Source organism: Rhipicephalus microplus, chromosome 10 (assembly GCF_043290135.1).
Source record: "Rhipicephalus microplus isolate Deutch F79 chromosome 10, USDA_Rmic, whole genome shotgun sequence".
Lineage (NCBI taxonomy): Eukaryota > Metazoa > Arthropoda > Arachnida > Ixodida > Ixodidae > Rhipicephalus > Rhipicephalus microplus.
In genome coordinates, this window is record NC_134709.1 from 53617683 (window position 1) to 53645382 (window position 27700).

The 27700-nt window shown below is 43.1% G+C and overlaps 3 protein-coding genes across 6 annotated transcripts in view; 2 read left to right on the top strand and 1 right to left on the bottom strand.

The window, feature by feature from the left end:
- The window catches only part of Klp68D (kinesin-like protein 68D), a 42896-nt gene extending 36965 nt beyond the window's left edge, over nt 1–5931 (top strand). For 2 of the 3 annotated variants that reach the window (XM_075875668.1, XM_037432389.2), the window contains exons 18-22: nt 182–298; nt 1081–1132; nt 1915–2054; nt 4671–4736; nt 5598–5931. In XM_075875668.1, coding sequence (XP_075731783.1) covers nt 182–298; nt 1081–1132; nt 1915–2054; nt 4671–4736; nt 5598–5709 — 487 coding nt within the window. In that variant the 3' untranslated portion in view covers nt 5710–5931. The remainder of the gene's footprint in view (nt 1–181; nt 299–1080; nt 1133–1914; nt 2055–4670; nt 4737–5597) is intronic. The other variant, XM_037432390.2, reaches the window with a different exon arrangement.
- Nucleotides 5932–15171: 9240 nt separating this feature from the next.
- On the bottom strand, nt 15172–22073 carry LOC142774726 (small ribosomal subunit protein eS28). 2 transcript variants are annotated; one of them, XM_075875671.1, is made up of 4 exons: nt 21965–22073; nt 21699–21746; nt 19660–19784; nt 15172–15254 (listed from the first exon to the last, which is right to left on the bottom strand). In XM_075875671.1, the coding sequence occupies exons 1-3, from the start codon at nt 21986–21988 to the stop codon at nt 19662–19664; spliced, it is 195 nt and encodes a 64-aa protein (XP_075731786.1). In that variant the 5' UTR covers nt 21989–22073; the 3' UTR covers nt 15172–15254; nt 19660–19661. The 2 variants fall into 2 exon arrangements, with proteins under 2 accessions (XP_075731786.1, XP_075731785.1); XM_075875670.1 differs by having other exon boundaries at nt 15172–15258.
- Nucleotides 22074–22368: 295 nt separating this feature from the next.
- On the top strand, nt 22369–26551 carry LOC119180819 (NADH dehydrogenase [ubiquinone] 1 alpha subcomplex subunit 7). Its single transcript, XM_037431960.2, has 4 exons — nt 22369–22521; nt 22689–22735; nt 24375–24533; nt 26433–26551. The coding sequence occupies exons 1-4, from the start codon at nt 22462–22464 to the stop codon at nt 26473–26475; spliced, it is 309 nt and encodes a 102-aa protein (XP_037287857.1). The 5' UTR covers nt 22369–22461; the 3' UTR covers nt 26476–26551.
- The last annotated feature ends 1149 nt before the right edge of the window (nt 26552–27700 follow it).

Consider the following 27700-nt stretch of genomic DNA (forward strand, 5'->3'; position numbering starts at 1 on the left):
AAATGTACAAATTGTGTTGTATGCACCAAAAAGCCATAATATACTTTGCACAATCATAGACACCCACCAGAAAAAAGACTCTGCTACAATTTTTTCTGGATATTATTAATTTGTTGCAATGACTCTGAGAAATCAAAGCAAACTGTATTTTTTCACACACATTCCTGCACGCTATCTGCAGATACCTCATCATCGAAAACTTCATTCCACCTGAAGAGAAAGTGAAGATTCTTTCGCGAGTCGTCTACGACGAAGATGAAGATCAGTGGGCCTTGCTGCCGCTGTCCGAAGTTCCGGGGTATGTCTCTACACCTTTTTTTTTTTTTTAAGTTGGCAGTTGTTTACTTACTTATGCACTTATCGAATCTCCGTTTCTGAACATGGAAACACAAGCATGAGTAGCTGCTTTTAGAATACAGATTTAACGGCGTGCCAGCTGTAGCTATCCTAATTGCATGTTATATAGTAATCTCACACACTCACTGCACTGTCATCGCAGCTAACAGACATAAAGCTAGCTAATTAAATAAGATAGAGTAGTAAAAAGAAATCTAGAATTCAGTTGACCATTTGTTCTAATGCAGCACGTTTTCAGACCTTTTCTTTTTCTGTACAGGCCTTCCAAAATGCACCGCACACTATTAAAAGAGTAGCATTTAACTTCACCTTTGTTCATTGAGGCTCTCTCTGCAAAGCTAATGAAAGTGAAATGCTTTATCAGTTGCATGAACAGGAAGTTAAATCGATCAAGAGGCCCATTTTGGTTAGACCCTACAATAAAAAGTCAACGAAAGCATTGCGAAATTCACGGTTTTTGAATGAAGTACAGTGATTTCGAGACCAAAGAAAATAACGCAAATGGGAAAAAGACAGCTTGGTGATGCAAACGCACAATCTCCGCACCATGCATGCAGCGTAGTATCGGTCATGCTATGGCAGCGGCGGCTACCTTGTCCACTTTCATGGTCAATTTATATATCTGTTACTCTAACTGTGGTAACCAGTAGCCAGTGCCCTTGGTAGCTACAGCAGCAAATGTCCATTTACGAAAGCATCAAGGCACGTGTGCCTGTTTTTCAGGGCTATGGAGCCATTGAGACCACCTTCGGCCAAGTCAAGCCTCAAGTCAAAGGTACGACATTTCCTTTTTTTGAGGGGTGCTTGACACTCTCTTTCAGAGAAAGTAGTCTGCGATGATATTGACAGCAAATCAAGCCATCTAATGTAAACACTGGTACTATACATAAATAATAAAACAGTTAATATACACGAACAATAGAAGAGACGACCAGAAAAAAAGAAGCACTTTTCGTGCTTGCTTTCGTGCAGCCTACTTTTATTTGGGGGTAGCAGGTTATTGTAGCTGAGCATAGATCACTCTAAATTCACTCACTTGCTTTGCCATTGCTCTAGCACTCACAGAGGCCATTTCTGGTGACAATGTCTGCTGATCTCGATGAGAAAAGCCATACCTTCAGAGCAGGCGGTTCTACAATGCCAGTCCTAGGTGGCGCTGAAGTTAATCAAGGCATTGCTGTGTTTTTGCATGGCAGTGGCCTTTAGAGAGACTGTAACTCTGTTATTCCATACTTACCGATATTTTTCTCCTCTTTGCGTCCTTTTTTTCTTATCTCTCCCTATTGTAGGACGGCAAACCGGAAGTTATTTCAACAGTCAGCCCCCCTGCCTATATCTATTTGCCTCTTTTGTCTTTACATTAATATGCTCGCAAATTGCAGTGAAGTTTTGTGTTGCCGCTCTCTCTTGGTAAAAGCATAGAATGCCGAGACATGCTCTCGCATTCAAAAGTAAAACAATGCTTGGCGATATTTGCCTTTCTTGCACATTGTGTGACGAGAGGCATCGATTTGAGAGCCAGCTCGGCTTATTGCGTGGCAACAAACAACGCTGCAGGGCGAGCACATCCTACAGGTTGAACTGGACATGCCCGTGCGAACGACGCGAGACTACAATGCCCCCGCCATGTCGCCACACCTCAAGGCCGTCCTGGACGATGCCCTGAGAGAAGAGGAAGACCTCGACATCGATGCCAGGTGAGTGAGGCCGCAAGCTCGAGAAAGTGAATGCCCCCCTTCTGGTACTCAACGTCTCTTTTTGTTCAAAACCTGCTGGGCTGACCTTATGCATCTATCTATATGTGCATGTACAGCCGTCAGCACCTTTAACACGAACGCTCCGCCGCGTGTCCTGCAGCAGTTTGATTGACGCAGGCGCCACGTACGATTGGGTTCTGTTGCCAAGTTGCTAACATACATGCCGACATACTATCCAAACCTACCGAAGTATTATCTCGGCAAAAGCGCCCAGCGCTTCGTGGCTGGCATCAATCAGACTAGCCCTGGCCATGCATTGAAGTGTTCTTGTTAAAGGTGCTGACGACTGTACAGTCAGCGTTCAAAGTTTAGAACCAGGAGACACTGCGTACTCCTTCACAGCCTTCAGTTTAGATCTTCAGCCTGTTATAAAATGCCTCAACATGTATTGCGCAGTTCAACTGAACACAGTAACAAGTCGCTGAGAAATTTAAAGATTTCTTAGATCTAGTGGTGTCTAAACTTTCGTAACTTACTGTACGAATGCTGCCCCCTTAAATTTTTCCTTGGATCTCTATGCACCTCATTTTGCAACTCACAGCAATGTAATGCGCTTCCTTGCTTCTGTTTGTAATGTCAGGCATGCCAACATTGTGAAAGTCACTGTTCGTGGTCATAAAATGACACATGTTTAGGTTTGCCTATGCGTGCATGTACAACTAAATTTGTCAACTAAGCAAGAATGCTTTCGTCAGCTTAACTAGTACGTATGTGTTTACTATAATATTAGGCTTCTGTTAATAGTCAATTTTCGGTTCAATGCAAATAGTGATATTGGTCGAATAATACCTAATCAAATTCGAGTAGTATATACACTCGGACCTCATCATACACAACTTACACAAAAATGAGTTCGTTGTATCTGAAAGTTCGTTATAAAGGTTTATTCCTAACACTATATCTATTTCAAGACTAATCTTTATTCACTTCATTGTAACCAATACTTCGTTATATATGGGTTCGTTATATCAAAGCTTGAGTGTATCACATATTATAAAGGAAAGTGAGCATATTTGCCATGACCTAACGAATGTGCACAGTATTTTTTTTTAATTAAAACAAGTCCTGAGCAAATGCTATTTTTTCGGAGGAAGTGGAAACGGCTTTGAATAGTAGCAGGATTTGACTTTCGGTAGAATTCCAGTGATAACCTGTAAAATATGTCACGTTTTAAAATGTACTATAATCAAGAGCATATAGGCTGGTATAAAATGCTTTTAGAGTTCAATAAATTATGAATCATGCGAGGTTATTATGTTGTAAATTGAGCTTTGCGAAATTTTCTTGAATAGGTGTTTTCACGGTTTCACACCTCTTCACTGCAGTGAAACTACCTTTACAGTGTGTCACATGTGAAGTGATATACATTTAAATAGCTGTTTTCACGGCTTAGCACGCCTCCGCGCTGGTGAAACCAGCTTTACAGGGGCTACATGCAGACTAATATACATCTATTCATTCATTTCAAATACTTTGAAATATTCACTAATTTAAATTCGAATTGACACGGATTCAAATACTGCAATATTCATTCAAATATTCGAAACATTCGCATATTCGCACAAGCCTATATAATATGCAGGGCCAATAAAACTACAATCCTTTGTGTAGCTGTTCTACGCATTGTTATGACTATCAAGGCTTTGCCTTTCTGGAGAAACTTCTACATTTTAGTTTTTTGCCCACACTGACTAAACACAAGTTTCCAGAACTTTTCATCTCAAGTGATCTGGTAGTGTTAATAAGTTCAGTGTAATCCTCCGTTAAGTGATGCATAATGACGTAGGCCCCAGCAGATGCTGTCAAATCTTGCAACATCACTGTGAACTGATGCAGAAAGTTCGGGGCAGTGTTGCGACCCATCTTTCCTTCCTGCCCCCCCCCCCTCCCCCCCACTGCGGTGGTCTAGTGGCTATGGTACTCGGCTGCTGACCCGTAGGTCGCAGGTTCGAATCCCGGCTGCGGCGGCTGCATTTCCAATGGAGGCGGAAATGTTGTAGGCCCGTGTGCTCAGATTTGGGTGCACGTTAAAGAACCCCAGGTGGTCGAAATTTCTGGAGCCCTCCACTACGGTGTCTCTCATAATCATATGGTGGTTTTGGGACGTTAAAAACCACAAATCAAAAAATCAACCTTTCCTTCCTGCATCGTTTCTAGCTTACCGGGCATTTCTCTCGCTGGAAGAATGGCATTTATGGTCTTATGCACAATTTACTAATAGACCTGAAGTCATCCTTCTTTTCAGTACGCTGGCAAAAATATGTTTTTCCTAATAAAGAATCTCTCTCTCTTTTCATCAGTCTCCTTTTAAAGAATTGAGGTGTTTCTTTTGGACTTGCGATTCGTTGCCGGTTCTTCTAATTGCTGTCAGCTATGATTTTAGGCAAATATAAATTTTAGGGCCTTTTATCATTCATGACAATATTTCTTGACTGTTTAGTAATTGTATTTAATCATAGAGTACAAGATGTTTATCAAAGTTCACAGAAACAGCAATTTCTCTTTTCAAGCTGTACGCTTTAACAAAGCACTGTGTGCCCTTCTCTCTTTCTGCAGTCTAAGCATCTTTCAACTGCGCGGTGAACCGAGACAATACGGAAGGGAGAAAAGCCATCGCTCTAGGTGCAGTTAATTTTTCTCTTCTCTGCACATAGCGCATTAATTGTATGTGCACTAATACCACAGCACTGCGAGATTAGCAGCTTGACGTGGCGTGAGCGACCTGAACTTTCCTGCACAAACATGTTTATCTAGGTAGCAGTGTAAAAGAATTTTGTAATTTCAGTTTAGAAGAGCTGGAACGAAGTTGCATTGTGCTTAATTATTCATAACTGTTTTTTTTTTTTGCAGCAGACTATGCACTTACTCCAGCTTTTCTAAATACTCGGCATTTTCGTAAAGCTTTATATTGGTTGCGCATACTAACTTATCTTTCACCCTAAAACTAGTCATTTTAGGCAACAAGCTTGTTTTCACTTGGTTGAATTTGCCGTGCTTGGCATAATCACTTATTTGCCCAAGCTTGCTCCAAGCGAATCGCACTGTTCTTATACTGGACATTTCATTTTGCAGTACTGTGTGGTGTATTTAACTTTTTTAAGATACATATATAAAAGACTGGCGAAAAAAATTCAGTGTTATGCACCATCTTGGTGAGGTGTAAGCACCACTCAGCACCATCTTGGTGAGGTGTAAAATTGCCCTTCATTTCTTATTGGCAATGTGACTTGGTAGTGTTAAATGAAGTTGAGCCATTGCTCTCTGTAAATGGAGTGATTCTTTATATAAATGAATATTTGTTTTTTCTTTTTACTGCTCAGCTGAAAGCCCGTGTGTGGGTGTGTGTGAAATCTGTAGGTATCATTACCGTGCCATTTCGTAAACCAAATTATCCACACAGTTCTATAATGTTACATTACCAACACTTACATTACTTTACACTACAATCAAATCTTTTTAATCCCTCAACACGCACACACGCAGGTCAAAATCGGCACGCCACCGCCATCAGGAGCCACAGGACTTGGCTTCCGAGGTGGCTTCGTCCACGGCGAGCATTTGTTACCCTGAGTCTAGAGGACTGGTGCCCAAGTGAATGTCAGAGCCCCTACAGGATCCACAGAAGACGGCCACTTTCCTACTGCTAGTGCAACTCCTGCTCTTCTTTGCCGCTTGCCTAGAGTGCTCGCTGCGCCGATGAATCTGCCACGTTGCGATGGCCTAACCTGTTGCGTCCTTGCATGCATTGCGACGGCAGAACCCATCACAACTTCGGTTTAGCATGCATTACGCATTATAACAGAGGAAGTTGTCACTGCTCAGCATGTATTGTGATGTATTGTGATGGTAGAACTCGTCACGGCTTGGCATGCATTGAAGGGAGCGGAAACCTAGTTCCCATTTGCGAACCCCGGCGATGGTCCGTTTATGCATCTAGCTTTGAGTTGTCGAAACCAAACTCAAACTAGTTTTTCAGGTGTGTAGGAACGAGCGTGCATCAAAGCTCAAAAGAAGTTCTGGTTGGTTCTAAAGAGGTATGAACAAGAACTAGATGACAACATCCTCTACGGCGAAGCTTGCATGTGCAGTGACACTGCCCAGCTAAGGCATGTGAACTCCTTGAAAAAAGCCATCATCACAAAACGCAGATTTGTGGGAAGATTTAGCATGAAAACCATAGACGCCTCACGTATTCGCTTAAATGTGACGAAAGCACTGCACCTGACAGAACATTCAGCGCAGAGGCCACGTCACAAGTTCCCACACCGTGGATGTTGCCTTCACGTATCTTCAGTAGCAGAGATTGCTTCGTAACACTGATAGGTAATAACGACCAAATTATACCAAACTGGCCAACCGACATAAATCTGCATGCTGGGACAATTTTCTTTTCCTGCACACTTGTGCATCCTCGCATTATCTTCTCCCCAATTGTGCACACTTCAATTTCACGTTTCAAAAAATCGACATACGGAGATGAACCAGCTCTAATGTCATGTTTTTAATGTAGCATAAGCAGCATGTTGAGACACGTTAGCAGCTTAGCACCCTGTTAGAAGAAACACGCCTGCTTTCAGTTCAGACTTGATGTTCACTGCAGTTGCAAGTAGAAACAAGAATGATGCGCTGTACAGCAAAGCTGACAGTCATACGGATGAGTTGGTGACTAATCATAGCAAGGTGTACACGTGTCCGTGATGCAGCATGCAAGATAACACACAGAGACAAGAGTGAGTGTTCTCTTTATCCAGGTCTCGTATTCCTCTTGTTCGATGCAGCACCTCACTCAAAAATTGCTCTCAAGCCTGCTTATAACAAAGTCACATCAGCAACAAAAATAACTTTGTTATATCCAAAAAAAAGTTCGTTATAGATGTTTAACATTGGCTCTGTATTTATTGCAAGGCTATGCTACATTTACTTCGGTATAACTGATAATTCGTTATATATCAAAGTTTGCATGAACTAAGATGTGCTGTGGAGCTACATAAAGGGGGAGCCATTGCCATCTATACTACATCTCATATCCAGAAGGAGCCAGATTTTTCAGCACGTTTGGTGGCCTTAAGTTTGCTCATACTCAGCACCTCTGTTCTTACTAACAACTCATAAACTGTACTGTGTGCATGTCGAAACCCAGCCACATTGCTTTGCAAGGTGCACCTTGCGCACCATATAATGTTTTATGACACGTGACGTTTACACCACGTTAGGAAAAAGTGTAGATGAGGTACACCTCTGCGACTGAATGCACAGAGAAAAAGTTTTTTCTTTTTTTTATCCGTAAGGTTGTCTCGAAACATTCTGCTTAGTGCGAAAAACTAGTTTTCCGAAAAGAAAAAAAGTGATGGGATACGGTGGTCTGTACCATATATGAAACATTCCAGAGTACCGATTGTAGTTCAGTTTCGTGACACCAGCGAAATTGCGCGAGACTTGTGTGTACTTTTAAAATTGTCAGTAAGGGTCGGTCATGTATGCATGTCCTTTTGTGGTCCTTAATGCGCGTTTTTCATAAGCATACATGTATTGATGTACAGTGTGCTGCTTTTTTTCTAAGATAAAAAGCTACTGAGTGTTTATGTAACAAAAATTGTTGTGTCAAGAGATTACCTAAGTCAAAACCGGTATGATGCATTCCACAGTTTAGTGTTTCACTATTTCATAAAAATCACAGCTTAACTGTGCCTGACGATAACAATATTTTAGCAAGCCATACATCGGTAGTGTGAATGTTGTGCAAGTTCACTCACAGAGAAGCAGCACTTAGTCCATGAGTGAATTTATGGGTTGGGGGCGAAACATCTTTGTAATAGAGGCCATGTTGTTTGCATTTGGCTGCTTTGATGCACTTGTGACCGTTCCCATTGCCAGCCAGTCGTTGGAGTCCATTCCGTTTCTTGACTGCGCATAACAACATGAATACGCTCTTGTATTTGCATAGTGTAAATGCTAGTTACTGTGAAATGTGCGATTATGGTGATCAACTAGTTGCTGTCTGTATTTGCAGCATCACACTGTGAATGTGTGCTTGTTAACTCTGTGTAAGTGTACCACACTCTTGAGAATTCTGCTATGCTTCAAGAGACTGAGCTAAGATGAAAGATAGTAACATATTGGACTTTTAAGAAAAGAAAAAACCCTCGAGGACGTTGTAAAGTGTGCAAGCTTTTTAGGCATCGCTTTGGTACTGCTCATATCAATTTGTCCGCTATGGCGAAGCTCGAGCTGTGATAAGCAGCAGCCAAAGTCTAAATAGAGATAAGTGCATTACCGGTGTACAATTAGGTAGCAGTTATTGGAAGTACATATTTGTGTGCTTTGACGGTGGCTGTTGTAGCACTTTCCTATCATTGTACTTGGTTTTAGTACTTAACGAACCATGCTCAGGTTCTCTACCTCCTTCTCTCCCCTGCCTAATGCAGAAAAAAGTGATCTATAAGGGACTGTGAGGGTACCAAGACTAGATGACATTCAAACTCGCCTTTGACTGCAAAAGTTAGCAGGCCCACAGGATTCGAGAAAACATCGAAGTTCCGAGCTGCTTTCTAGTGTAGCCAGAGTAAGGCCGTGCAGCACTACGGCAAGATTAACTCTGTGAGAAGTGAAACTGACTTAGGATGACAATTAGTACATATTGGAAATACAGACACTGGGCTGTGTCTTGAAGCTACGGAGATAGCCAGCCTTTACTCAAATCTCCTGCTCTGTAAATTGTTGCATTTCCAGCAAAAGTCCTTAAACGGCCACGTTGTGCGTCTAGGCATGCCTTCTTTGACTGTACTGTGTACTCTTTAACACTTTGCTTTGCAGGCGCCGACTAAGTGATTGAAATTGCAGCGCCTCGGGGATTGGCGTAAAAATGAGAAGATTCACTTGTGTCTGGTTCTCGTCCAAGTAGTACGTTTTCGTAGCACAGGAAAACAACACCCTTAATAGACAATTATCGTGAAATGCCTGGTTATCCCAGAGTCGTCATCATATTCACCTATAGCCCTGTCTGCAACTGTCGATGCTACAAACTTAAGTTTATGAAAAATCCATAAACAGGAGTCATGTCAAGCGTGATGTTTTGACAAGCGGACCTGTCTTTCTCAAGGCTAGAACAGAACTTGAAATCCGGTCCGCTTGTCGAAACGTCGGCTCGACACAACCCCTGCTTACAGATTTTTCTTCGCAAGCTTCCATCTTCTTCCTACCTTTTTTTTTTTTTTTGGAACTCAAGTTGAATGATTTTGGAGCCATGTGTAGAGGTTTGACCCTTTGCTTGTGCTTGTATGGAAAAAAAAAGTTAGCATGCTAAACTGTTTAGCAGCGACTGCTGCCTACCTCCCTAATGGGAAAGCTTGGCTGCCCTGTCCCTTTGCTACTAGTGACACATGGCGACATCATGCACATTTGAGCACTCGCGAGAGCGTTCACACGTCAAATGCATCCCAGAAGCAACTACTGACGAGACACATACCTCATGCCCAATGAAATGAGGTCGACTGTCATTTGTGCTGCCAAGTGCAAGGGCATCGTTTCTACTGCCACACATGAAAACTGTATTCCATTCGAGTTCTATTTAAGCAAGAATAAGGAACAGCTTTCGTATCAAATTTGAAATTCTTATTTAGGCCGAACTTATCTGCCTGAAGCTCATGCAGTCATGCTCCTCCTTATCCGGGATTGTTCATTTGGTCTGATGGATAACAAAAAAAAAAATTTAAGAAATGGGAAGGAATTTTTGAAAAAAAAACTTTGCCCTTGGAGAGTAAGATCAGTGTAGCACATTTTAAGAGTAACACAGTATGATCATTACTGTTGCTTCCATAACATAGGAGCAGCTGTGAATGCATGCATAAACATTAATACTTAACGATACTCATTCTCAGTGTTTTTTGCCAGACGTATTCAAAATAGGATGCTGCAAATTTTGCAAATTTCCATTTGCTGCCTTCACGCAAGACCAGACATGCATTCCAATGGGTGTCGGTGTTTTTTGGACTTGCTGCTAATAGAGTTGCTCAATGAGTGAGCATCACACATTGAACGCAATATTAGGTAAGGCTAAAGACTTGAGCATCAAGCGGAAGCACTGCTTTTGGCACTGCCCTTTTGTATGCGAGAAAGAAAAAACTTGCGAGCGGTACCAGTGCTTCGAATATGTGGAGGCTGCCTCACGCTATGCTTACGACTATGAAATGGCAGGCGACCGCCAGTAACGAAAAGCTAGATCAAACCGAATTCGAGCACAAAGAAAGTTTTAGTGGCTTTCACGCTGCACGCTCCAGTGACAGCTAGCACTGTCAGAGTAGTGAAATGCTATTTAGAAGGCAGCGACTATGCATACTTCATCTGCTGGAAGCAACGATGCAGTCATTTCCTAGAGAAACCAAGTGAGAAAGTGTGGCGCCCTCTGTAGGGGTCCTCCAACCCGAAAGCAGCTGGTAGCGCCTCTGCAAGCGTGACCTCCAAGATTGTTGGCGCAGTGCGGAGTACCTCCACTGTGCCAACGTGTATAATACACTCCTCTATCTTCTCTGGCAATTATAAGTTATGTAGGAGGTACGCTGCCTTTAATATCCGTTTTTTGAAGTGTCTTGAGAAGGTAATTTATGGGCACAGACCGAACACTGAAGGAGTTAGCAGCACCGAAATCTGACAGCTTAGGTAGACTTGATGTTTCAGCGGCTTTAGCATATTTTTAGAAAACTAAGCTTGTAGTCCCTTTAGCACTACTCCACTATGTTAAGATGTGGATGGCTAGCCACTTGCGTTAAATTGTAGCTTTAGGAAATGACAAAGCACATTAAAGCGAGAAACTAACGGTGCATCAGCGATGCTTTGTGTGATATATGGAGTACAGAAATGTCGAAGTGGCACCTAGAGCTAATGACTGAAGTTGTTTGTAAGAGCGAAAATTTTGCCGCGTCTTGAAGCTATCATGTGTTTGATATTGGTTCGGATTTCTGTGAAGAGCTTCCAAGAGCTCCTAATGCTCATTTCTTTTCCATTAACGTGTACAGTCACCAATAAGATTTTGGTATGCGGGGAAATTCAAAGAAAACGTGAATTGCAGCTGCCGTCTTAGCATGGCACTTCTAATGTAACACAAGACTCCAGGTAACAAGTACGATCAATCGAGACTGCGGATGTGTTGCTACGCGAAAAATTCTTGCTATTCCCATGTTCCATAAGCTATTGTGGCAGACTTAATATGTATGTAATTTCAGCTGCTCAGCATGCAACCGTCTGCTGTCAATATAGTTTACAACTCTGTTTTACAGGGACGGTTTGTTTTTGCAAGCCAGCCTATTTTGATACTTGGAAAACCTTTGTTACCGATACGGCAGCTGGACTGCTAATGAAGGGCTTTTTTTATATGCTTTACCCAGATTCCCGAAAAATTGAACAAGTGTTGATGTAGACGTGCAAAGTATTTGTTTCTAGTCGACTGACTGCAAGTGATATTTTCGTATACACTGTTTTACTAATTGGTGGGTATTTATTAACACCGGCTAACTTGGCATATGCCTTTTGACATTGCATGTCCTTTTTGATTTCTTTTCATGAGTTTATTTTTTCTCGATGCTTGTTAGAACTGACCTTTTTATTTTTGATGGGGTGAAAAATAAAGACATGGTAGTGATGCCATGAAATGCATGTGTCTGTGAATTGTCCTACGGCAATACATCATTTGGGCACAAACGCGACTCAAATGCAGCAGTTTTGGCTTACCACTCCAGTGATTTTTTTATGGAATACTTTTTAGGATACATATTCATGATTGTACCAACAAACTCACTAACATGTTTTGTATGAAACAGTTAGCCTGTGTCTTAGCACTGTTGTTCTACTCTGGGTGTTCACAGTATGATATATGCCCCACACAAAAGTTGCACAGGCCTCATATACAGCCAGGCTTAAACGCTTAAAATCAGGCAAACTACAGTTGTTTGAAGATGTTTTAACACCAACAGTTAGCTTTTTAATGCAAGACTTCAAGTCATTTGCAGGTTCTATGCATCAGTAGACACCATAATGTAAATTTACACAAGCCACTTCAAAAGCTGGGAAGGTCAATTGCCTGACCAATTTACTCCATGTGTGGAAATTCGCTTTACACCATTTTGCCGACCATAAGCCAACATGTCTGTTTTAATTTTTTATATTTTGCAATATTGACAATACACATAGGTCAACTAGTAGCGAGCAGGATTTAGTAAAATAGACCAAAAATTATCCTTTCATTGTGGCCAACACATTTTTAGTATATTTCTTTAAATACGTACATTTTTACAGCATGCAATTTTTAAATATTGAGCATTTCTAAATTTGCAGTCAAAAGCTACATGCTGGCATGCAAATTCAGTTGTTTTTTTTTCATATACGGGCCTTTTCCGAGGCAAAGAGCTGCAGCTTGCTAGGGCAAGTTTTGGGGTCTTTCAGAGAGCAATCTTAACCTATTCATCTAAACAGTGTTGAAAGCCACAGCTTGACAAATGGATACGACAGGGCTGCCACCCAAGTTATTTTTTTGTTGTTTCAACTTCTCAGTTGCTAATAAAATTTCGTACCAATTGCAAAATGACAAAAAATTGGTAAGCCCATTTTAATATGTTTAAATGCAGACTTGAGGAATGTAGGGTGCATATTAGATCAAGCACGGTCAAGTGGAATCCCAAGCACCTCAAAGCTGTAGCTGGTCGAGTGCCTACACCAGACACCAGCATACAGTGGATACAGATCGCACAATTCGGCATTCTTCTTTTACACACCTTTCAGCGAAAATCGGCAGACAGAAAATCTAGCCAAAGAAATCATTCTAAGATGGACGGCATAACCGCTTGCACTCAAACCAAGGAGGCGGAGGGGGTCCTAGGGCTCACTGGAAATTTACTTTTGTGCAAAATTTTCCTACTATAATAAAAGCAGGAAAAGCCATAAACATAGCCTTGCAAACTACGGGCAATGTAACATAGTTTTACACCATACCGGTGAAAATGTAGAAGATTTTTACATTATTGCCATCACAGCAAAAAAAAAAAAGAAAGAACACAAGTGTTTCTACATAAACCCAGCAAATCAGCCATCTCAATTCACGAACGTTAAATCCTGCATAACTACTGGAACGTAAAGAACAAGCATTTCCAAAGTAAATTTCTTTGGGTTCACTGTAATAGAGACCAGAAGTGCCAACTATGAACTGCCACATTCTTCACAGAACATCTTTGGAGCCAATCGGAGCTACCAGCATAATAAAAAATGGCCAGAAAATTGAGCAATCTCTAGAATTTCACGTGTTTTTCACGCGATTTGAGAACTGCTTTCGGGCGCATCTCAGTACTGAATATCGGCATGTCTTGTTGTTCTGCATAACCGAAGAGAGTGAAAGATGACAGGGCAAGGAGAAAAGCAGTATCACACGAGACTACCGGACAGCACCACAGTATCTGTAATCCGAGTATTTGCACTACGCACTCGCACAGTACTTTCTGGAAGCCACACAATGCTTCCCATGCCTCTCATTAACTGCACATCGATCCACACTTATGTTAGTAGTTGGGGACCTCACTCAAGGTATAAAGACAAACAAGATCTTCCCACCACTTAAAGGGCCCCTAAACCCCCTCCGATATTTTCCCAGACATTTCAAGTAAACAAGCGCATCGCGTGCAGAATGCCATCACGATCAACGATGATGCACGACGCAGCGCTACCGGTAGCGGGCGCGCCACAATTTTGAAAAAACAATAGCTTCTCCTTTCCGGTTCCCGCCACTGACATGTGTGACATCACCAGTGAAACTTGACGTTAACACTTTTGATGTTTGCGATTGGCCAAACGACAACCGAAGACTTCCGGTCATTCTGCAAACAGCTGTTTGCGCGCACCTTGCTGTTCTTGATCGTGTTGCCGCTTGCGAATCGACATCTGCGTCCCGTAACGCAACAGAGTCCATACGGGCATGATTCGTAGGTGCATGGGCCGGCACGACAGCAACAGCGGTTAGTCAACAATCAGTACACCCAGATGACACACACAACACAGTTGACGAGCTGGGGAGTTGGAGTGGCGGATCGCGGCAACCGGAAGTAGACGCTGTCTCGAACAGAGCGTCAGCGGTGACGTATGCAACGCGAGATGAGAAGGGGCACTCAGCTGACTCAGCGAGCGGCCAAGCTGTTTTGGAAGAAGGTAGCGTAGGAAAGAGGAAAAGAAGCGTTCGTCTCGTTTCGATCAAACACATGTAACTCCGCTATTACGGCACCATTTCGAAAAATTCCCACGGCTACGTATTCGTTGTAAATTCGAGCACGACTTCCTCACCTCAACTAAACTTGGACCGCTGGGTGGTTTCGGGGCCCTTTAAGCAAAAAAGTGAGTTTCGCTGCAAGGGTGAAGCAATGAATGCGATAGCAACAAATTGGAATGTACGCGAAGAACGGCAACCAGATCGAAACGTGCAGCGCACTTCTCAAGAAAGCACACACGGAAAAAGCACACACAAAACAAGTACGAGCTAACAACGTTCACAGCTCAACACACTGCTCAAACATCAAGACGCTAGAAACACAAGTACACAAAGGATGAGCGCAAACCGACTAGTGTCACAGTTGTCACTTCGCAGTGTTTGATAAGTGCGCTCTTCTCGTAAATGGGGACTCTAGGGCAGATGAAGTGACCTTCGTGTGCTCTTCAACTACAACACTATTGTTCCAGTGAAAGCCCAAGACATATGTAATATTCTCCCCGCCTGTGAAATGAGCGCACGACCATGCACCCTACAATAGGTAAAATTATGCGACTGTGTGGAGAACACCCCCCTCCCCCGAAGATTTCTGTACAGCCAGTGAGAAATGGTGTATATCAATGGCTCGCCGCTACTATGACGTAAGATGCACGCTTCCACGGCTCAATTAGGTGGCGCCGTGCGCTGTGGAGCGAGCGGTAGCCCATACATATACAGGGTCTGACAGCGATGATGCCAACACGCAGCCGAGAGTGTATAAGCGAAGTGTAACAGTGAAACACAGTCGCAGGGAAAAAGAAACCACGCATCAAAGAAGGATTTCAACACAAAAGCAGTCATGTAGCATGTTTATTTTCGGTCACTGGTGAAGCCTAGGACCATCCCGTCAGCCTCCGGCGACACTGTCTGGAAGATAATGCATACAGCATTTGAGCAATTCAAACGGACAGTCAAGTTCGAGAAACTACACGTGAAATTAGGTAAACGAAAATTACAACTCTCGACCTCTTCATCTGCACCGCACCATTCTATTTCTTTTATATCTAGTAGAACTACAGGGAGTAGCAAGAAAATCACAAGCCACAGCTATCAAGGAAACTGTAACAAGAGTTTCCAACCATTCAATGTTAGCAGTCCTCGGTTGGCAAATACAAAAAAGTGCATTATGTTGGTGAAGAACTCATGTCATGCAACACACTGCCCATTTACATATGTATAGATGTGTCAATTTAAATGTTAATTTTCTTTGTTAGATACAATATTGATGACAGTTCTCATTACCATCCCCTGTTTATGCAATATTAGCCAGGGTCCGACAAAAAGTTCGTTTTCATTTATGGTGGCACTGTCACCAGGAAGGTGGTTTCAATCGAGGCATGCACAAGGCAAGAATGACCGGTAAAAGCCTAGGCATGACAAATCGATTCAAACTTCACATCTGTTATCATGCGTATAGGAGAAACATGCAGTGGTTCATCAATGAAGCTACGACAGGGACGATGAACTCCTTGTCAGCTTGCTCGTTTGTATCACGCATTAGCCTATGCAAGCGTTAGCCAGAACCATTTGCAACCGTTGCACAGGATGTCAGATGTACTTTCAGTCAAAAAATCACACAAAGCATGAACTGTGGAAGCAGGCAAAACCATCATACATTACACCAAGGTGTGAAAACTGTGGAGCGACGCCCCTTACATAGTATGCATTGAGCAAGATGAGGACTTGAGTCATAAGAGATATGCCAGCTGAAATACACCCACACCACCTGAACCAATTTATACAGAGCTGCACTGCACACCTTTTTGTCTGAGTGCAGTTTGAATCTTGCAGGCATACTGACACAAAAACTTAGGCCTCACGTTTTTCTGCTGCAATGTGTAGCTGGGGGCCTGTTAGTCGTAAAATGACACATCGCTTGCTGCAGCATGCAACAAATAATTATTTACAGGCTCCTTAGTATCGACCAGTCTCAGTTTGAGAGAGTTCCGAAAATGAGAAGCCACCGGGTGCAACCATCGCCATTTAGCGTGGCCAGCTCTCGACCACATCAGCACACAGAACTGCGACACGCATCCGCACGGTTCGCACCAAGAATTACTTTCGAATAGGAAATGGGACAGCAGTGTTGCCACACACAAAACTTTCAAAGCTTGCTCCACGGCCACAAACTTGCCACCGAGAAGTATAGACTGCGGGAACAAATGCAGCAAACTAAAATTTACAGAACTTGTTTTATTGACTGCAGCAAGGTGACGTGAGGGAAGTAGGGGGGTTCCGAAGGGGTCCACTTCAAACATGTCAATGACACGACGGAGTTGAGCGCTGACGCAAACTTCAAAATCAATTCAAATACGTTCCAAGCTATATTTATGTTGATATTTTGCAGATATACAAACGTTCACAGGAATCGACATTGCAAGCCGTCTCGGCAGCGAACATTCGTGCCAATACTCCTTTAATGCATTCACCACAACTCATTACCCTGCAAAACAAATGCGTACTCTTGTCAACAGCTTACGCAGTAAAACTTGAGCATTTCAAGTTCAATCTGTCATGTAATAAATATGTCACAGAACTTCTATCTATGTCCACGTCACAAGCTCAGTGGCGGGAATGCCTGCAAGCATTTCGGAACAGGCAAAATCTGCTTTCGAAGCAGCTACCTGTGATTAAATCATGCACTGGCTTACCATGACACACACAGAGGAAGAAAATTTAGCTTTAATTTAGTTTATTGCTCACTCAGTTTACATAACCATTAACACAAAAGCAGCAAGCCCACAAAATAAACAAAAGTAGGATTATGTACAGAAGCGGTGACATAAGAGAGTGATGGATATTGCACAGACAAGCTATCTGCGGCATGAACTTCACAGCAGCGCACACACATACAAACATGCACACACAGACACACTCATAGCTCGTTACAGTGAAACCTTGTTAATATGTACATACATGCAGAGAAGCTGCTGGGAACGCGGCTAACTACGCATTAAACGTAGTATGCATTAACCACAAAGTATATAGGCGTGCGCAGGGTTACCCTTCAGGGGAGGGCAGAGGTTCGTCGCAGCGTCCCCTCCGCCCTCACGACCACCTCCCTATTTGTCAATATATGGGGCTGGCTTTGAGTCCCCGCCCTTCCCCCATGCAAACGCCTATGACCAAGTACCGATTTGTATTTCTTTAGGTGCACCGTCATAAATATAGTGGCACAGCAAATCTTGCCTAAACTACCCACCACGAAGCTATCACTTTCTTTTTGCCAATGTCCAGATACGATTCGCATTCTTGCACGTCCGTCACATGGCACGCGGTGGCGACACCAAAGAGAATTTCGAAACTACTGCAGAGTCCGAGATACGCAGCCAACAGAGTGACTGACATAGCGACAAAAATGGACATATTCGGCTGCCCGTGATAAATATCTACCATGACCTGCTGCTTAGTGAAAACTGGCACAGTCTTTTAGAGATGCAGTACGGCCACAGGGAGCCGACCGTCTACTGGCTAGTTGTGTGCAGCGCTTTGCCTACTTGGCAAATACAATGTGCCGAGCCGCTTGTGCCCACTCTGCTTCAGACTGTGCACGGACGTGGCGAGAGGTCTCTTGAATTAACATGACGATGCAAGCTTTCTGCAAGAGATGCTCTGGCGGTCCTGGCAGTGGACGGAGGTGCGTTGGAGTTGTCACCTCATGAAAGAGTGTGCTACACTTGCTGTCTAGGTCCCCACAATCCCCAACACTCAACTCCGCAAAAGCTAGCTGCTTTTGTTTCTGCAAAGCTGTGCACACTGAAAACGGTCCCTCACGATTGAGACGGCAGCGATCAGCACCTCAGCGCTCTCAGGTAGCTGCCGGCTATTAAAAGCGTGCAGTAGGCTAACAGCGGCGTTATGCCACACACGTAGGATTTTGTCAACGATAAGTCATACTGGTGCAATTTTAAAGCCGCCACATCGCTTTCATTTTTCGCCGATGTTTACCAGAAAAGGCACCACCACAATCGCGCAGAAATCAGAAGAATTGATAGGCCAATTCCATGCTTTTGCAGCAGCACAAGTACAAGATGGTGACCATTAGGCAATATCCGCTCATCATGCATGCTGTCAGCATCTTTCAGTTCCAAACCCACCCTACGGTGCAGTAATGGCACAAATTGGACAAAAAAAAAAAGACCCTTTTAGCACCAATGGCACAGGTTTCCCACCACCACAAGCAGTATTTTGCAAGCTTCATCAAGCTACCGTAGCAAAAACCTTTGACAGGCTGCTTTTAAGCTTGTTTTTCAACATGAGATTGCTAATGTTGGCGTGGTTGGCTGCCAAGTTGCAAAAGACAGCAACAAACGTCTGCCTTCCAAGTTTTCCCAGTCTTGGAGGCAAATTAATGAAAAAGTAGATGTGCATGTTCAAGTAGTGCCCTGAAATCATCATCATCATCAGCCTGACTACGTCCACTGCAGGACAAAGGCTTCTCCCATGTTCCGCCAGTTAACTCGGACTTGTGCTTGCTGCTGCCAATTTATACCTGCAAACTTCTTAATGTCATCTGCCCACCTAACCTTCTGTCTCCCCCTAACCCGCTTGCCTTCTCTGAGAATCCAGTTAGTTACACTTAATGACCAGCGGTTATCCTGTTTACGCGCTACATGCCCGGCCCATGTCCATTTCCTCTTCTTGATTTCAACTATGATATCCTTAACCCCTGTCTATTCCCTAATCCACTCTGCTCTCTTCTTGTCCCTTAAGGTTACACCTACCATTTTTCTTTCCGTTATTCACTGTGTCGTCCTCAATTTAAGCTGAACCCTGTTTGTAAGTCTCCAGGTTTCTGCTCCGTAGCTAAGTACCGGCAAGATACAGCTGTTATATACCTTCCTCTTGAGGGATAGTGGCAATCTACCTGTCACAATTTGAGAGTGCTTGCCAAATGTGCTCCACCCCATTCTTATTCTTCTAGTTACTTCAATCTCACGGTTCGGTTCTGCGGTTATTAGCTGCCCTAAGTAGACATAGTCTTTTACAACTTGAAGTGCACTATTACCTATCTCGAAGTGATGCTCTTTTTTGAGGTTGTTGTACATTACTTTTGTTTTCTTCAGATTAATTTTAAGACCCACCTTTCTGCTCTCCTTGTCTAACTCCGTAATCATGAGTTGCAATTCGTCCCCTGAGTTACTCAGCAATGCAATGTCAATAGCTCACTTCAATGCCGACTCTTTGCCAACATTTCTGGCACACATCATTAGAGAAGATATGACACTAATGAGTGAATTTCATAGCTTAGTGCCTGTCAATACTCACACTCATCTTAACCTCCTGGCTTCCCTCTCAGACTCGAGCAGGGTAAGGATGTCGCCTTCACGAACTGGGCCCTTGACGTTACGGATGATGGATCGGTTGGACTCGTCCAGGAACTCCACACGGACCTGCACAAACGCCCTTGATCAGTTCCGGTGAGGTCCCACAAAGTTGTATGCAGCAAGTGTGCAACTGTAGACCACCGTTTAGGAATGGTTGTTCTATATCGTCCATCATTGTAGATGGTGGAACTTTTTATTAACTATTGATATCAAAGAGCCCTCTTATGATCAAGTGGGGAAGGGGGAGGGAGGGGGGCAAGCAAAGCATTTAGTGAAGCATGTGGTGCTTTGACGTTGTGCCTGACGAACTTCTTTTCGTTTAGTGGCCACCCCTGGCATGCAGTTTTCGGGCTGATTCAGCCTGGCACCTTTCAGGTTTGTTGCAATGTTCATCAGCCTCTAGAATAACCCAATGAAACCACGACATCCCAATAATAGAAACACTGGTTGAGACTACCATTTTCTCGAACCCATAACTTTCCCGAAATGTGCTATTCCCGATATAAACCTCCCGCACTGTCCACAAGCAAGCTTTTAGTACACCAACAAGAAATATTGCAATGAAGTGCTCACAGCAAGTGTATTGCTAGCTTTTTTTTGCATCGTCAGTCGAAAGCGTACACTGCTGCAGTTGAGTTCTCATTAGACAAGCGTGACCTTGGTATTCAAGGCAAATATTACTTGAAGGTGCACAAGTAAAATGAAATGAACTAACGAGCCCCTATGCAAAGCCACTCATTAGTTAATCTGTACAGAGCAACTGATGAAGATTGAGATACTTTATAGTCAATGAGATAGCGTGCTCACACATTTGCTTTTCACGTGGTGGTTCTTTCATTTTTTAGCCACCCTTAGCATAAATGTTTTACCTAAAATAGTGAATTATTAGCAACTAGCCCACTTAAATTGACGCTAAAAATATTTGCACTTCCCGTGTTTATGCTTAGCGAGTTGGTACTAGTACTTCCATCATTGCTCCCTGTTTTTTTTTTAATTATCTCGCAAATGAAGCACTTCAGGGTTGCGTAACACAATACCTGCGACGATGAATCAGGATTTGTACTGTTTACGCGTACAAACTTTCGGCTATCCCGAGTATAACAAGCATTTAAAGAACTGTTAATATCAACGAAACCAGCAAGCAAAACGAACATCTTTCATAAGCATCTTTCATAACGGACATACTACGCGTGGCAAAATTTGTGTACGTGGCATTCCTTGAGGCATCTTTCATTACGACTACGTTCTTGTATCGACACATTTGCATTGTTGGTTGCGACCAGGCCAGTAGGCATCCCCCGAGATCGCTCCTGACCATAATTTCCCAGAGATGAGTTCCTGTTTGAAATTAGTTGTACACGCAGGCCTGCCCATAAGATGGGTGTCGGTGTGTACTGTGCTTACTGAAATTGCAATATAAGCAAACTCAATGTCTTCTTTTTGAGCGTAAAGGGGAAGCTTTTTATCGTTGATGGCCCTGACAACGCAACATCGTCACAGTTGTCTGTGGTCAGGCACAGCTTGGCAAGCGACACCTGTTCTTGTTCCGTTAGTCACTTGTGCGTTAGTCATACTTGAAATTGGCAGGCAATTACGCGTGCTATTTTTTAGGGCTTTCTTAAGGGCCAAGTTCGACGTCAGGCATTCTATTGCTACATATAACGCTGCCGTCCAAAGAAAGTAATGTACGACACAGGTGTATTCGTTTGCTCATCTCGCAACAGGCGAGTCCACGTTGGGAATACCTCGAGGATAAAGAGGTGTTGGGTCAACAATGTTCCGGAACTCGAAGCGCCGCTTCGCGAATACACAAAGAATATGACCATCGTACGGGAGACCCAGCAATATCAGGTTTTCAGGCTGGCAAGCTTTCGCCAAGACTTCAACGAGCGCATTTGTGGATGCTCCAGTAGACACAAGGCAACATGCTGCCGAAACACCACGCTCTACGCAAGTCTCCTGAAATTTACGACAACTTACCTGGGTACACTGTCCCTGGGATCCGGTGCGGCCCAAAACCTTGGTCACCTGCAAATGCAACGGAAAAACAAACCCGTCACAACAGTGCACGAGGCTCCCGGCACGCTTAAGCCTAACCGCTTCCCTTCGAGACAAGAACGTAGAGAAACATTTCGGCACGAATTGTGCGCACGGTAACGTTCCAAGCCACAAAATTGAGCGATCAACCAGGACTTTATTGCATTAGAACACGAATGAAACGAAAATAAACGTGTATTTGTACTCACACGTGCCAATTTGACTTTATCCATGCTGATGGCTGGCAAGCGAAAGGAAGAGAGCCTCAGCCGAAGACGCGTCCAATGCTCTAGCCACCGATAGTTCCAGCCGGCCACCAACAGAAGGCGCTAAAAGTGCACTCACAAAAAACATGGCAGTCATGACGTATTAGTTGCTTTTTAACGCATAAAACCACGGGCTTTAAGATATGTGTTTAAGACTCAGAGATAACTAATGTCTGAAGTGTTATTTAAACACAAACCAGTCAGGTTATTTAGTTTTACATATATTATCTATATAAAATTATACTAAATTCACAAAACATTTTATTCAAATGTGTTAGTTTAACAAGCTTTTACTTAATGCTTCAGCCAACGCCTCGTCGTTGCTTCAATCTACAAATTTTACTACAATCCAAGTCAAGTTTTCTGACCGTCCGAGCCAATCCACTGTGGACGAAGGAGAGGATTGAACACGGAGGAAGGATTGAAGGACAGCAAAGGCAATGTCGGCGCACCGCAGTGTTTCGCCAGCGATTCGTCTAGTTCGAGATTTTCTGCTCGGAGTAAGACGCCACATTTGCTATCTCCGTTAATCCGTAATTAAGCGCGCGAGGTTCGCGCGGAATCGCGTTATGTTGGCTGTGAGCGGGTGTCTGCTGCATGCGCCTGGTTTTCGAGAAGTTCGTGTACTTTCGCTTACTCGAACATTGTTTTAATGTTTCTCTTGCAGAGGCATCCGAATGGCCAACTAAGATTCCCGGACGAGATCTCCTCGCGGTAAGATCGCCGTACTGCAGTCGTTATTTTTTGTTGGTGACCTGCTGCTTTAGCTTTTCGTTGACGCAGTGCTGAATTACATCTCCAATCCTGCGACTTTCCCGGAGTAAACATGGTTAATGATTGTTGAAAACGGTTTCTTGTTCGTTAAGGTAAGGACGCCTTCGTACCCGCCTATGCACCAAGAGCAACTACAACCCAGTAAAATTTCACTATATCGCTTAGAAAGTGAGATATTACAAGGGTGCTCGTTTCGTTTCGTGTGTGTGTGTGTGTGTGTGTGTGTGTGTGTGTGTGTGTGTGTGTGTGTGTGTGTGTGTGTGTGTGTGTGTGTGTGTGTGTGTGTGTGTGTGTGTGTGTGTGTGTGAGAGAGAGAGAGAGAGAGAGAGAGACACACATTCGTGGGATATGCACAACATAGCGTTATACAAGCACCGTGAACTTTGCTGCTGTTGTGGTATTACTTATATCATCACTAAGTGCCTTATAACGAGCATTTGTCTGCAGTCAGGAAACTGCGGTGTTTACCAGTACAAATACTCACCCATTTTGTTTTGGCAGTGAAGTAGTCTGCAGTGTATTTTCGTTTGATGTCGTCTTCATGAGGCAGTCATTTTGAAAAGTTTCCTTAGAATTAAGAAAAACACGATGGCAGCTGTTTACTGAGCCATCCGAAGAGTTAGTCAGTACTGGGACACAGACGGCATGAATCAGCATCTCCTGTCACGCATGTTTCTTTCAAGTTGGAGCATAGTTTGCAAACATGTCTGCCAGTTTCCTATAGTCTGTTCCCAACACCTTGTGTAGAAAAGAAAAAAAAAGACAAAAATGCAGGAGAGCACTTATATAAAGAATTTGCGAACACACACACACAAAAAGCCGCCATAGCCAGTTCTGTCAGTGTTCATGAAAGTGCCCTGCGTTAGTATGTTACGCAGCTTACAGCCCTTAACGCATGTGCAGTTGAAGCGAAAGCAAGTGCATGAGCAGGGAAATCGTGCGCACAAGGAAGTGCCAAGAACTACACAAAGCCACTGTACCATCTTTCATAACGGACATACTACGCGTGGCAAAATTTGTGTACGTGCCATTCCTTGAGGCACCTTTCATTACGACTACGTTCTTGTATCGACACGACATTTGCATTGTTGGTTGCGACCAGGCCAGTAGGCATCCCCCGAAATCGCTCCTGACCATAATTTCCCAGAGATGAGTTCCTGTTTGAAATTAGTTGTACACGCAGGCCTGCCCATAAGATAGGTGTCGGTGTGTACTGTGCTTACTGAAATTGCAATATAAGCAAACTCAATGTCTTCTTTTTGAGCGTAAAGGGGAAGCTTTTTATCGTTGATGGCCCTGACAACGCAACATCATCACAGTTGTCTGTGGTCAGGCACAGCTTGGCAAGTTCTTTTGTAATTTCTTTCACGCGTTCATGTCTTGCTACATTATGCACCATGTATAAAAAGTAAGTAAACTTTTTTTCACTTGAGCAGGGCTTTCTTCAGTTTTGGGCCAGATCGAACAGAAGGTGGTTTAAGTTTTTGGGTAGCAAAAGGGTTAAAAAGTCTCACAATTGTAACAAATAGTATTTTCTTGGGCTTGTCGCTAAAGGAGCTCTTTGCTTCCTTCTCTGAAGGTCTCCACCTCCTCCGAATCTGCCACCTGGTCCGGCATGCAAGCTCTCCGGCAACTACTACTACACCAGAGACGCTAGGAGGGAGGTTGATTACCCAAAACTCCTTTTTGACGGCACTAAACCGATGGAGAAAATCGAAGCGGGAGAAGGAGCCAAAGGGTAATGCATCAGTGTTGGATCATTTTTACCGTGGTATGTGTCGTATCCTCCCGAGGCCCAGAGTGAATTTAAGGTCATGAATTTTCGTTAATTTTTAGAAATCATTCTTGTGAGAGCAAAGGTGAAAAGTACCACATCATTTTTCTGTATCTTATGTTACTGTGCCAAAGCAAGTTGCTCATTGTATTATCACAATAAATAGCTGGCACTATGAGAAAGGAGAACGACTCAGATGCAACTATCGAGCATTAGGACTCTAACGGAGCTTTTGTGAGACCAGGGGCTATGGGCACCTGAATAGACTCAAACTTCGTTACAACGAAGTTGCATCTTGCACAAAAATAACTTTGTTTTGTCCGAAAATAATTGTAAAAGGTATGTTCTCTACACTATATCTATTGCAAGACTAATATTCATTTACTTTGTTATAGCTGATTGTATTTTGTTACATCTGGTTTGGTTATATCAAGGTTCGCGTAAGTGTTTCTTAGTTTTGTATGCGTTCGTACATGCAAGAATTCGTACTAAAACTAACCTACTTTCTTTGCGATAGCCGCAAAAGACGCTCAGGCTTGATCCCTCCATTTTCAACAGTCCTGCGAAGGTGGGAAACGTAGCAACTTCAATAATATTCGCTTAATGGCACTACGAGTCCAAAGGCCATAAAAGTGCTTCCAATGAGGAGCTAAGCATTTTAAAGCTTTAAAAGCTATCACGAACTTTGTTCCGTTGCTGGACAAATTTCCCATTGCTGGATCTCAAGCGGATATGCCATCACAGCGGCACAATAGTTATAGTGTTCAGTTTCTCACCTGAAAGACGCGAGTTCGATTCCAGTCGTGGTGGTCGTAATTTAATGCAGGCAAAGTGCTAGAGGCTGCTGTACTTATATTTAAGAGCACGTTAAATAACCCCGATTGTTCCGAAAGCTCTTCATTGTGGGGTGCCTTGTTATCATATAATGCTTTCGGTCCATTCCTTTTTCTCTATTTAAATTATTATGTGTTATCCTCAGAATGTGAGGACCAGCTGAGGTGGTGCAGCAGCTGTGGGGCACAACAAGGTCATCTAGAAGTTGCAGAATCGAACCTCAGCCACCGTGGTTGGATTTCAATAGAGAAAAAAATGCTAGAAGTTCATGTACTTTGATTTAGAGTGTAGAAATTTCTGGAGCCATCTGCAACACTGTCCCTTATAATTTTATTGTGATTTTGGTACACAATACCCCGCTATTATCATCATCATCTGATTTGTGGGGCAGGAAGTGAGAAGTGGGTTTTGTCACCCATATGTAGGTAAGTTATATATATATATATATATATATATATATATATATATATATATATTTGATGGCCGTCAACTTTCCTGGCTCACTGTAACCTCTGTCTTTCTTGGTGCCCATATGTAGTTGTGAGACTGTAGTGCTAGTTTATTCTAGGTCAGTGCTGGAGCAGAAGTGGAAGCATTTACAGTGATGACACCAATGGTCAGACTTAGTGGAGGAGCTGAACAGATCATAGTATGTGCAAAAATCTATTGAAGCCCAGAAAAGACATAAGATCTCTGTTCCCCTCACTTCATTGGTTAATATCTTTAGGTAATATGACAGCCATACTATTAAAGCAACATATATGCCAAAGCATGGCAAGCACCGTCAAGGGAGGGGGGGGGGGGAGCAAGAGAGCATTAGGTGGAGAAGTGATGGTAGAAAAGTATTTGAGGTGCCCTATAAAGTTTTCTAACGTGGGACCAATGTGGCAAAAAAATTACTGATGTAAGCCACTTAAAGCCATTTGACTATGATTACGTACCAAAAGAAGTAATGCAACTTCTGTAGTATTACAAAAAATATTGGCGTTTGCTTATTAGGCTAGGATATGTTATTTTCCTTCTTTGCAGTAAGCCCAAGCTTCCAGAACCTGGCATCCGATACCTGCCTTGAAGAGGGACCAAGCTCATCTGTACCTACTGCCTCTGTAGATATAATTAGGACAATAAAAAAGTTGTTTCTAAATTCATATTTGCATGATAGCTTAGAGAAAACTGTTTGCTTACTCTCAAATTAGTATAAATTGATTTTTTTTTTATTCTGCCTCAATATTGTAGCCAAAAGAAGCTGTGTCTCGAGAGCAAATGTTCTGAAAAAAGGACTTGTCAGTCTTTATAAGAAAGTTTGCCTTCATTGGAATTTTACTAGAACCATGTTTTTTATTGTTTGGTTTTCATAGACCCCACAAAGTATAGATCTGCCAGCAACCGTAATCTTGAGTGCATTGTCATCTAATTAACAAAAGCAGGCTAGTTAGATTCAATAAAAAAGCGTTCAGTCACGTGCAAATTCTTTGCTATTATGCAAATTATGTGTTTTTTGGGTCATTGAACACACTTTGGGTATGAAAGATAAAACTCGCTAGCAGTTGTTAAAATTTGTTCTATCAACTGAGTGTTCTATCTAGTAGTACAGCACACTTTCATTGGCAAGTTTTCCACGTGATAACAGCTGGTCTTGCACTTGTGTCCAGAACCTACACTGTTGTCTTGGATCGCTCGCCGAATTCTAGCTCGACATAGTTTGTGGAGAGATCATCGGTGAGTGCAACACATTATCGCCGACTTTTTGGCTGCTGGTCTGTTGGACACCATTACTAACTAGCGAGATCATCTTGACAGGAATGGGCTGGGTGACAATCCATGCAGTTGTGTAAGTTGGCTTGTGCAGGATCTATAAGAACTCATTTACACCCTTATTTTACACCGTATCCGTGGTGGGGCCCAAAAAGTATTTTTTTCCTACCTTCCCCTATGCCCCTTTCCCCAAGCAGCTGTTGCTATGGGAGAGGGCGTTGGACAGATCCCGACAGACGCCAGACATAGCCCGACTAAGAAACGCATTCGCATTTAAAAATCGCGTGGGGAGAGGGGGGGGGGAGGGGGGGGAGGCAGGAGCTCAGTGTGCCATCCTCTGGCTATGCCACTGGTCTTATGGTGCTGCACTTCTCATCCCCAATAAGGGGCATAGGCAGAAATTATATCTTGGGGGGAGGGGCATCTTTTTGAATTGATAATTTTTCGCTCGATCTGTATGCCATGGCGAAACATCTCTGAAGGGGGCGGTGCATGGGCCCGGAATGCCACATCCTGGATAAAGGCACGGCCCGCAATTTGCA